The 12,420-nt window shown below is 40.2% G+C and overlaps 1 protein-coding gene across 1 annotated transcript in view; it reads left to right on the forward strand.

Moving 5' to 3' along the window:
* Window positions 1-3,871, forward strand: part of sppl3 (signal peptide peptidase 3) — a 29,257-nt gene extending 25,386 nt beyond the window's left edge. Inside the window, exon 11 of the mRNA XM_023269999.3 lies at window positions 853-3,871. Coding sequence (XP_023125767.1) covers window positions 853-924 — 72 coding nt within the window. The 3' untranslated portion in view covers window positions 925-3,871. The remainder of the gene's footprint in view (window positions 1-852) is intronic.
* Window positions 3,872-12,420: the final 8,549 nt, after the last annotated feature.

Here is a 12,420-nt window from a genome sequence, read left to right on the forward strand (position 1 = left end):
CTCTACTCCATTATTTTCTTTGCCATGAAGTCAGAACTCAAATGAAAGACTCGTATCAAAGAAAGTTAAACTGAAACGGGAGACATGTTGAGTCATTGTTAATGTCACAAATTTACCTCCGCTCAGCCCACTCCTGTAATGTTGCCTGGCTCTAGCTTACTTCTGTACGTTACTGAGAAGACAGCGGTGAGGACTGATGGACTCAGAGCTCCATGTATTGGACAAACGGCACAAGGACATCATTCTGTGCGACTCCGACATTTAACAGCATTTGCTATTTTATGAGAAATGAAGAATATATCGGCTATTAATCTGCAAAACTCCGGCCGATGACGATTATTTTGAAAAGGGCTATAATCGACCGATTATTATATTTAATTGGTTGGCCGATAAATCGGTCGGGCCCTACAACTCTGTAGGAAAATACCGATGAAAATGTAAACTGTAAGTCTGACTTGCGCTTGGGAGCCATAATGAAGTCAGCAAATGTAGCATAATCCAATGTGGTGGCAAATGTAAACAAAGCTGTCTCATAGCGCCGCGTGACGACCGTACATATCGTATTTATCTGCTCCACTTGCCAACTAGTTCCACTGACCCAGTTCCAACATAACGACAAAACTCCATACGTTACACCGAGGACTGGTCCGTAATCAGTTCCGACATAACGGCGAAACGATAAACCGAGGACCTCCTGTATGGCTTATGTGCACAGGAGAGTTAAAGGAAGAATGATATTTATGCGCATGTTTATTAAAATTAGAAACAGAATTGTCTCAGCTGGCCCGGTCATTGAAGATGCAGCAGGAAACACTTGACTCAAGAGTCTAAACTGGCGTTTGTGGTCCTCAGGGGGATTTGCGGCGCATGTGGTCCGAGCCTTTCCACGCCAAGACCAGCAGCTCTCGCTTCCTGGAGGTATGATGCACCCTGGGATAAACAACCAGCGCGGGGAAGACTGCGGATCTTTTCCCTTAACGAGAGGGAAGGAGAGAGGGCGTACTCACAGTGAGGCCATGTTGTCATCACTTGTTCATGCTTTCCACCAATCTTCTGTGAACACCCTCAGAAGGACACCAGTGTGTGGATCACAACGCCCCAACACGACTCATCTTTGGTCCCTACATCCTCCCTGTTTCATCTCCGCTTCCTCTTTGCTGTTTATTTCCTCTTCATTATAGCACATCCTGCCTGTGCTGTTTTTGTTCTGCCCCCCTCTCCCCTCCTCCCTGTCTTTTTTCCTTTTTCCCACTTCTATAGTTGGTCTCGTTTGCCACTTCCCTCACATGGCCCGTCCCATTCGTCAGGCCTCTTCGTTTTCCTTCGCCTTTATTTCCTCTGCATCTCTTTGTCTCAGATGAACTCAAGGGCCAGGCCTCCCCCCTTTTTGTGGACTTACGGTTGTGAGACATGGCTGGGGTTTATATATATTTTTTTAGCATTGTCGTGGTCATTATTATTAATATTATTATTATTATTATGATGATGGAACAATTTAAACAAAACGGAGAAGAGGTGGAGCGTTGCACTGGCACAGGACAGTGCCCAGGAGCAGCGACACAGTAAAAGGAGAAGAGTCTTCCTCCTCCATCCGTCTCCCTCTTTCATCCTCGCTTCTCTTCATGTGTTCCATTCTTCCTCCCGCCCTCCTCCGACACTCCCTGCGAGTCCCAACCCTCCTCCTCTCTGTTCATCTGCTGTCCTCATTCCCCGCCCTCACAGATAACTATGTATTTTATTTAGAAAAGTTTTATTCTTGGCATATACAGAAATGATGCATTATAAATTGTTAAGCCGCCCCTGGCGTTGGAGGGGCCGCTTCTATTTGTATATATGTGTACACATGTATTTGCGGTATCTTGAGTTTGTATTTGTGTTTGGGAGCATGTTGAACAGGGTGGGAAACTGACGCCAGCCAACAGCCGGATTTTTGGGTGAAATTTGGCTGCCAGTTTGCGTTGAGCGTCCGTCATTCGGAGGCCGTTTTCTAAAAGTTTGTTGGCTTGTGCGATAGAAACATAACTGGTGGATTTTTTTCGGGGTAAAAAAAAACATCTGCATTTGTTGCTGGTCGATGACAAAGTTAGTTTCCTGCTCTAGTGTTAAAGTGTGCGTGCGTGAGTGTGTGTTGTGTGTGTGAGAGCGAGCAGAGCACATGAGCGTTTTACTTGGTTTTAATTTGAAATCATGAACATGGTTGAAAACATTGACAATAGTCAGGTTTGCATTGAGCTGGGCGTGTTGGACCAGAGTGTCCTATACACACACACGACTGGTCTAATGGAAACAGTTTGTATCTAACTTGTAAAGAAAAAACTCAACAGGGGTCAATTTTTATTTTATTGGTCTCTCTGCAGACAGGTGGAAATGTAAACAGTGTTTTTTCTTTCAAATAAATGAATGTTGAATTAATTTTAAGGTATGCAATGTTACTTTTATCATGAAACCACATCATACATCATGCTGGGTTTTGTACTGAAATTCTGTTGTGCACATCCTGAGTTTACATGTATTTATGGCCGTGGAAACACTAAGTCTATAAATGTCTGAGCATGATGATATCAGAGCAGTTTTTATGTTTTGACAAAAGACAAGTCGAAGGAGACGAACGGCGCATCTCATCTGAACTTTTGTAAATGTCAGTGTTTCACCTCAGTCGATGAAGACCTGACTATTGTGAGAGTTTAGACTCACAGCTCAGAGATGAGGGTCAGTGGGATATGAAGACGTACTGTGGTTAGATTTGTGTAGCTGCAGATTAAGGGGTTTTCTGGGTGGATGGTCAAGTGTGTGTGTGTGTGTGTGTGTGTGTTCGTGTGCCTGATCAAATTATGTAATAAAAATCTGTTTGGACCTACGAAGGGGGAGTTATGAATCAGTCGCGCCCTTCAGAAATCAAAAAATTAGAAATGAACCCACGGGATGTTTTTACTGTCACCATTTGGTACCTGACAGTCTTTTTTTTTTGTCTTTCCACTGTTTTGTGGTGCTTGTCAGTTAATATCTAATGTATACTGGAAAACGTGTGAGTGAGCACACGGCAGGAAGTGTGAGACGTACGGACGATGCAGTTTGCTGGCTTTTTTTTGTCGTTTTTTTACTTTTTTTTATGCTATCTGGCCGTGCATGTTAAGTGTACAGTGTATCATTTCTCAGACTGCGTTAACAGGGCTACTGCAGTTTTGAGCTCTGCTGGCCAACACGGAGGCACTGGACCTATGAGCTCGTGTCAGTGGGTGGGACAGAGGCTGCAGGTCAGAAGGACTGCGATTGGTCAGCTCTGACTGATTCACAAAGGCTCAAAATTGTGACCTGGATGCTGTCAGGTTTGGGACGTCCAGCAAACCGCTCAGTGCAGTCGCCTAAACTCTGACGTCATGGAACTACAAACCCCCTTCACTTCTTCATGGACATGACAAGAAAATATATAGATTTATATACATATATATATATATATAAATATACATATATATGTGTGTGTATATATACATCTATAAATAACTGCTGACGATCATGATGATAACAAATTTCTTTTTTTATAGAATTTTTTTTCTTTTTAAATCCTTGTTTGTTTGTTTTTCTCTTTAGTGCTTTAGTTTTTTTGTTTTTTGTTTTTTTTTCATTTTTCTTTTCACCTCTTCTCCCCTCCAGCAGAGGACTCCGGCTCTGCTGGTGCATTGATATTATGGCTGAATGGATTCTGTATAGAAAAATGGTGAATAAAATAAATTAAGAACTGTGTAGTGAAAACATGAATCCTGAAGCGCTTGATCTAAAACACTTTGTCTCCTTTTAACCCCCTGCCCTGCCCCCTTCTGTCCCTCCTCATTCAGGATTCTGCTGTAAATAAACATGACTCTAACTGTAACAACGGTGCGTCTGTTTCTTTGGGTCACCTGTTTGTTCAGGATGTTTGTTTCTCTTCCAGCGGTTCCTTTGCTGTGGTCAGTAGTATCTCACATGGCTGTTTTCTGGTGAAATATTTCCAGCATTTAATTGGTGATGCAGTTTGTCATCTACTAAATCCAACATGACATCCACTTTTAATTATGTAGAAGTCCCTCTCGGGGCATTGATTAAATCCCTTTAATTAACTGACATAAATACCGTCATTGTAAAAGGAGGGAGAGCTAAGTGGATTTAAAGACCTTCTTCGGTCTCCTAAAACTTAATCTATGTGTATCAAAATTGCATATTAAGAAGGTTTTTTTTTCCCAAGAAAATATCCCCTTCATGCCTTAAAATGCCTGTTTTAACTCCACTGTTGCTTCCTCTAGAACATGTGGCTCTAAGATCTTGCTGTAGCTCGTGCACACTAGCTGGGTCAATATGTAACTGCTGGACTTTTTGTAACATAGTTGACATTTTTGCTGTTTTCAGGTGTAAAATCAACATGGCCGCCTATAACCAAACACCACATGGCATTTTTACAGAAAGATTCTTCTAAATATTATATATGCAATTGAGTAAAATTGAAATTGAAAGTTCTTTATAAATATATTGTAGTAAACCTGTTGACATGCCATAAATCCACACTTGACTCACACACTACTTTATATTAAATAAGTCAGAAAGCCTTGGAGTCTGGCCAGTCTTTCCTTCGGGAGGAAATGACATCATGTGGAGCAGGTCATGTGATTTGGAATTAACACACTTCGACCGATAAGATTGTCTGTCTGGAGACTCACTGTATAGCAGCACCTTATATTATCCACAGAACAGCTAAAAAACAAGCTATTAACTACAACACTGCTGTCTAACATCCAAAACCAGAATATCACCATCTTCTGTGGTTCTGAAAAGCTTTGATTAACCATCAACTCTCTTTGCTGGCAGAATGGAAACCAGATTAGGTCTTTTTTTTTCCATCCATCCATTATCTATACACCGCTTAATCCTCACTAGGTTCGCGGAGGGGGGGCTGGAGTCTATCCCAGCTGACTCGGGCGAAGGCAGGGGACACCCTAGACAGGTCACCAGTCTGTCGCAGGGCCACATACAAAGACAAACAATCACTCTCACATTCACACCTACGGGCAATTTAGAATGATCAATTAACCTCAGCATATTTTTGGACTGTGGGAGGAAGCCGGAGTACCCGGAGAGAACCCACGCATGCACAGGGAGAACATGCAAACTCCATGCAGAAAGATCCCGGGAAAGCCGGGACGCGAACCAGGGACCTTCTTGCTGCAAGGTGAAAGTGCTAACCACTACGCCACTGTGCAGCCCCTAGGTCTTTTTTTTTTTTTTTTTTTTTTTTTTAAATAATATATATGATGTGTATCAGGGCTTTTAAAATGGTGTGAATCTGGCATTTTCTGAAACTGTGACAGCTTATTATTAGCAGCTGTGTAAAGAAAAATGATGCATAAACTGCATAATATGTACAAACTGGAATTTCTGATTTAGTTCTGATGTGGCCCAGAACTGCTTTTATTCATTTTCTACTGAAATGAAGTTGTAATTGTCCTTGTAAAAAAGTACAGCTGAGACAGTGTTTATGATCCATGTGCTGCTTTCCACAGGAATATTAATGAGATTTGTTCAGGGCTGGAGCTATGAAATGTTTATTATTGATTCATCTGTCGATTATTTTCTTGATTAATAAAATGCCAGAGAAGAGTGAAAAAGTCTCTCAGAGGACCAACAATCCCTAGATCCAAAAGTAATAAAACAAAGTGAAACAGCAAATACTTAGAAATGAGAGGCTGAAAAAAGATATTTTTAATTGAAAAATGACCAAAAACTGAAAATGATTTCTCTGCCAATCAACGAATGAATTCATTGACTGACTCTAGCTGACTGTGTGCATTTAAATTAGGTTCCAGTGCTGTTCATAAACACTGCTTTTCAGGAATTTTGCACAGTAATCGACATGATCCATCAAATGGAGAGGAGTATAAATCCGTGCAGTTTCGCCTTTTTCCAGCAGATGGCAACAGAGTACAAACGTGAAAACCCTGGCAGAGAATTCAGACAATTGTAAAAGGCCTGATGTGGAATCTGCATCCAAACACACCAATATATTTTCACTCGCCAGCCAAAACTGTAGCTGATTTTCCAGTAATACCACCTTTTAAAAGCTCTGCAGCTGAATCCACCAACATGCAGACAAACCACAGCGTTCGTATCTTCGCCTTCCGTGAGACGTGGAAAGTTGCAGAATAAAAACAATAAAAGAAAGAAATCATCCCTTGATCAGGCAGTTAGCTGAAATGAAAGGCGAGCTCTCATCAAAGTGAGGTAATTGGTTCCTGCAGGGCAGATCTCATGAGCCTTAATGGGAAAATGGCTGCCTCAATGACAGACCAAAGACGCTGAGTCAAGAGTTTAGAGAAAAGGCTGCTGCAGAAAGGGCATAATATCCACGAATGCTGACTTCTTCTCTCTGCGCTTGTGTTGCACTTGTATCTATCTGTGGCGGAATATGAAGCATTCTGTGTGCCTGATCCGCTGCAGCAGCTCAGCGATAACATGACAATCAGTGTAATAAAATGTCTGATAAATGCCTGAGTGGGGTAAAGAGCAGAACAGGGAGCGACACTCACTGAGCGGAGCAATTTATTCTCCCACGAACAGCCGCTTTAATGAAAAGATGCAAATTCTGAAGCTCAACTGAGGTACAATCTGTGGGTTTTGTGCTCGAGTGAAAGGAAATTCTCGCTCTTCATTTCAATATTCATTGCCTGAAGACGCCCCTGAAAGACCTTCCAACCGGCCTGACAGACGAGCAGCCTGACCCACTGACTGCCTGGCTCACTAGATGGATGGATGGATGGATGGATGGATGGATGGATGGATGGATGGATGGAGTGGCTGGCTCGGGGGATGAGGAGCAGGACAGGGGGTGGGGGAGGTTGGGGAAGGTCGCTGAGGTCAAGGCAGGCAGGGTCCACCCCTCGGCACCTATTGGCCAGAGCTGCCGGCGATTCCTGTGCAGCTTTGAAGCCCTGAAGTGGACAGAATTCCACCACGGCCATGGGGATTGTAGCATGTCATTTGTAAGAAATTTTTGGCGAGATGGTCCTAAAACGGAGAGGTTGGCCCTCGGCTGGAATGCAGGGTTTTGTATTTAGAGGCGCTCCTCTCCTATTGATCCTCAAATTGCAGGTGATAGGGCAGCAGCAATCAGCAGGCATCTGCTGCAGGAATCACTGCAACTGAAGTCTGATGTCTCCTTATAACAAGCACTGAAGCAGCTCATCGAATAAACACAAAAGGAGAATGTGGAGATGTTCTTTTTCTTTAAGCCCTTTCAACCTTACTGGTGTACTTGTCATCATAAATCTGTCCTGTGCAGCTAAACATCATTCAAACTGACAGAAATTAAGCTTAAATTCTAGAGAACAAACTAAGGTTTGGCAGAAATGTGTGAAAAAGGATGCAAAACATCAAGAAAATTTCCATGTAATCATCAAAAACAGAGGCTTTAGATTTGAATATTTCCCTTAAACATCAGTTAAGAGCTGCAACAAACCAGCTCTATATATATCATTTATGCGATACTGACTGTATTTTTTTTAATATATATATATATTATATATATATATATCTAATATATATATAATATACTTATACTATACCATATATATATATATATATATGTACTATATATATATATATATACAATTACAACTTTAGAGTTTATTTCAGGGTGAAAAATAGTCAGAATGTATATATAAGAGATTGACTTCACTTCCACAAAATCTCATACCTGCACAACACATTTGAACACCACCCATTAACATTGAAAAAACACAAAAGAAGCATGCAGAGATGCTCTTTAACCTCTTAAACTTTGCTGGTGTACTTGTTATTATAAATCTGTCCTGTGCAACTAAACATCATTCAGACTTACAGAAATTAAGCTTAAATTCTAGAGAAGACAGCAAAGTTTCCAATAAGACCAAGAGTATCAGGGTGAATTTGGCAAAAATGTGTGAAAAGGATGCAAAACATCAAGAAAAGTTCCATGTAATCATAATAAAACACTAGCTTTAAATTTGAATATTTCCCTTAAACTTCAGTTAAGAGCTGCAACAAACCAAATTTAAATATATGTGACGTATGATACTGATTGTATTATGTATGTTGCAATTTCACAGTTTCTTTCAGTGTGAAAAATAGTCGGAATGTATATTTAAGAGATTGACTTCCGTTCCACAGTCTCAATACATTTAAACACATGTAGGGATTTTACTTCTTATTAACTTCAAATAAACAAATAGAAGCATGTGGAGTTGCTCTTTTGCTTCAGCCTCCTCATGTCTCTCATTACAAATTGGTGTCGTGAAACCAAACGTCAGTCAAACTTATAGACATGTATCTTAAATTCTAGAGAAGATATCATAGGTTCAAATAATATCACATCTATCAGGATGAATTTTGCAGAAATGTGTGAAAAAATGATGCAAAAACATCAAGAATATTTCAGTGTGGTCTTAAAAACTTCACCTAAGAGCTGCAACAGGTGAAATCTATATGATAACATATAGAAATGACATGATGCTAACTGTATTATGTATATTCCAACTTCAGAGTTTATTTCAGGGTGAAAAATAGGTGAAATGTAAATTCAAGAAGCTGATTTCACTCTCAAAATATCATGCCTACACAACACATTTAAACACATTTAGGGATTTTAGCTCCTTTTAAAATCAAATCAACACAAAAGAGAACATGTGGAGCTGCTCTTTTCCTGCAGCCCCCTCATGTCTCTCATTACAGATCTGTGCAATGCAGCCAAACATCATTCAAACTTACAGAAACATATCCTAAATTCTAGAGAAGACGCCAAAGTTTCCAACAACACCAAATATATATGGATGCATTTTGCAGAAAAAGCTTAAAAGTGATACAAAAACATCAAGAACATTTCAGTGTGGTCTTAAAAACTTCACCCAAGAGCTGCAACAAGTCAGCTCTATATGATAATATATAGAGATGACATGATAACTTGAAAACTGTCCAAAATTACTTAAAAATGGGTCCAAATGTGTTCATATTGACTATTTTTAAGTTGCAGAGTCTATTTGGGAAAAAAAACTAGAACTAAAAGACCCTCTATGTACAGTCCGACAGATGGACAATTTAAGATGGTAAATCTTTTTGTTGATCCAGTTTGTTTTATTTTCCTCTCAGTTCTGTTGTCGTGGAAACACTGCTTGCAGTTCAGCTGAAAACTAAAAATTCAAGATTTGTTTTTTTTTTTTGTTTTTTTTTTTCCAGAAATATCTATTGCAGATGGCTCATTTTTGGCAAGAAGGTGGAGAAATGATCTGTAAATGTTAGCTCCCAGAGACTTTAAACAGAAAACGCTCCAAAAATAGGCTGAAATGACCTAAAAATGGCAATTTTTATATTATTTATAGTCCAACTTCAGAGTTTATTTCGGGATGAAAAATAGAAACTTATCCTAAATTCTAGAGAAGACTCTAAAGTTTCCAATAACACCAAATATATCTGGATGCATTTTGCAGAAACGTGTTAAAAAGTGATGCGAAAACATCAAGAATATTTCAGTGTGGTCTTAAAAACGTCACCTAAGAGCTGCAACAAGTGAAATGATATCTACTCCAACTTCAGAGTTCTTTTCGAGGTGAAAAATAGGTGAAATGTACATTTAAGAGGCTGATTTTGCTTCCACAATCTCGTACCTCCACAACGCATTTGACCACACGTCTGGATTTTCCCCTCCATTACAGCAGCAGAACACATTTCCACTCTAACTAGTAAATATATAACCAGGAAACGCTCCTAGTAAATTTCAGTCAGTAGCATATGAAGTCAACCCGTGCAGGTAATTTAAAAAGTTGCTGGTATTTATTGGCGCTCAGTTTAATGGCACAGAGGTTCCTTCTTCTTCTTCTTCTGCTTCTTCTTCTTCTTCTTCTTCTTCTTCCTCTCTTCCAACAGGCATTCCTGGCTTGTTTAAATAAGGCCTGCCTGCCTGGGCGCTGGTGGATTCCCCTCTGGCCCTTTGCCCTTTGACCCAATGTGCATTCCGTATGTAAAGTGAGGAATTCCTCTGAAGTTCAGTTAATGGGGTTGAGTTGTTTTTTTTTTTTTTCATCCTTTGGACTCTGCTCCTGCACTCACCCGGTAGAGGAAAAAAAAATAGAGGGGTAAAAACAAGCTGGACGTACCCTTAGCTGTGAGTTATGGACGAGGTTTGTTGTTTATTGTTGGTGGTTAGAAATCAATGTCTCCCACCAGCAGATTTTGAGCTTCAATAAACTCGTGCGCTGATCCTCGGGGATCATGACTAATTGATTTAATGGAGGGTGTTGTGGAGTGGAAGCGTTGGAGGAAGAGGAGCTTGTTTGGTTTCTTCCACTGGCTGCTGCCCCCACAACTCTGCTGGTGGGGGCAGTGATATCAGTTAAATTGAAGGGTTTTTTTGTTTTATTTTCAAGGGGAGTTTTCCTGTGTAAGATGTGAGGATTTGAGGATGAAGGTGTCGTCTGCTGAAGCTACAGATTGAGCCCCTCGAGGCAAGTTACCGATATGTGGTATGAATAAAACTGAACTGACATATGAACAAAACATATAATAAGAAGCATGAAATCACAAGTTACCATGCGCAAAGATTCACATATTAGCATTTCAAATTTGAACAATTTCCACAACTTTTCGTGTAAAAGGTCACATTTTTGAGACTGCTGTAGGTGCAAACAAAATAATAACTTTAACTGTCATTATTTTGATTTTAAAAGCACAATATGAACATTTAATAAATATGTTAGAACACATAATAATGCAGTTACACCCAGAACATTTTAAGCGCTTTTTTAATGCAGCAGTTAAATTAAACATATGATGGTTTAATTTGTATTATTAAAACATATTATTTCCTACATTTTTATTCATTATCCGTTTACACGCCAGCCTCTCTACACTTATGAACGCATTTTTGACAGATTTTCTTTTGATTTCTGACAAATTAATTTTTTAAACGTGTACAGAAACAATTTATTAAATAACTAATAAAGGCTAAAACAACTGTAAAATCAACACCTGGTGTCTTTAAACATTTTTATTTGTAGTTCAGTTTGTAGAAAATAGCTCATTCTCACTTTTCTACACATTTAATGAAGGACAAAAACATGGAAATAACCTTAAAGTATTGTGTTTACACCTCATAAGGAAATAGATGTTATAGGGGAGAAACAGCAGAATATTATTTTGTTTGATAAAAAGACAAATTCACAGGATGTTGTGCAGCATAGTAATGTAAAAATGGTTTTAAAACTCCAAAACAGAGATGTAAATACACTTATGTGGAGTTTAAAGGGGTTTTGTTGTCTATCACATGTGAAAATCAGTTGTTTTAAATTTCTGAAAGTTTAAAAATGCACATCAGACCAACTCTCACATATTTTTAGTGAGCGTCATGCAGGTGAGGAAACATTCCTGGGAGTGTTTGTGAGCAGGTTTAGAGCAGGAGGCCTGAGGAGGCGATCAGTGGAAGTCAGAGATAAAGCAGCAGAGCCATGTGTTGTTCGCTCACTTATTGTTTTACGCATCCTGTCATTAGATAACAAAACCATTAACATTTTTTCTCAGGTGTAAAAAAAACTAACCAAATGGTAGAACTGGGGAGGAGGAGGTGGAAGGAGAACGAGGCCGAGCTCCTGGGTGGAGAACATGAAGATGGATCATGGGTTTGGTTTGCTGTTGTGCCTCAGGAGCCCCTGTGTACCGTTGGAGAAGCTGTAAAAAAAAAAAAAAAAAAAAAGGCTGTGCCACCCACACAGCTGGAATGTCATGCATGCAGTCCATAGAGTCTGTTTCAAGAGGGGAGGCTGAAGGGGGGAGGTTGGGGTGGGGAGGAACCCTCTTTGGAAGAGACCGGGTGCTCGAGGTGGGGTCTGCTGCTGCTGCTGCTGCTGCTACTACTTCATGAAAAAAGATAAAACCCTCTTTTCCACCCACCTAAAACTTCTCCATTAACCTTTTTTTCCCTCCCTCCCTCCCTCTCTCTCTCTCTCGCTTCTTGCTTGTGGGAAATTATCAATGACGATCCATCACGGTTTGTTTGGTCTTCAGCCGACGACAGAGCAGAGAGGAAATGTGGAGGGAGAGACGTGAGATGGTGGGATAGGGGGTTGGGGAGAGGTTAAAGGCCAGAGGAAGAAAGGAGGTACATTTTCGGAGGATGGGAGGTTGGGAAAAAGAGAGGGAACAATAACTCCCATGTTTAAAAGGCTTTTCTCAGCCCCCATGACACCTCACACAGGCTGCAGTTTAAAGTCAGGCCTTTCAGGAGGGACTGCTGGTTTGTGGCACTTTCCCCCTCAGGCTCAGAGGAAACATTTGCTAAAACATGAAACTGAATTTTTTTGCAACTCTTTTTCTTTGTTTGTCTCCTCTACTTCCTACAAGGTACACTTTTTGCCACAAATTCCTTTTTTCCCC

This window comes from Amphiprion ocellaris, chromosome 17 (genome assembly GCF_022539595.1).
Source record: "Amphiprion ocellaris isolate individual 3 ecotype Okinawa chromosome 17, ASM2253959v1, whole genome shotgun sequence".
Lineage (NCBI taxonomy): Eukaryota > Metazoa > Chordata > Actinopteri > Pomacentridae > Amphiprion > Amphiprion ocellaris.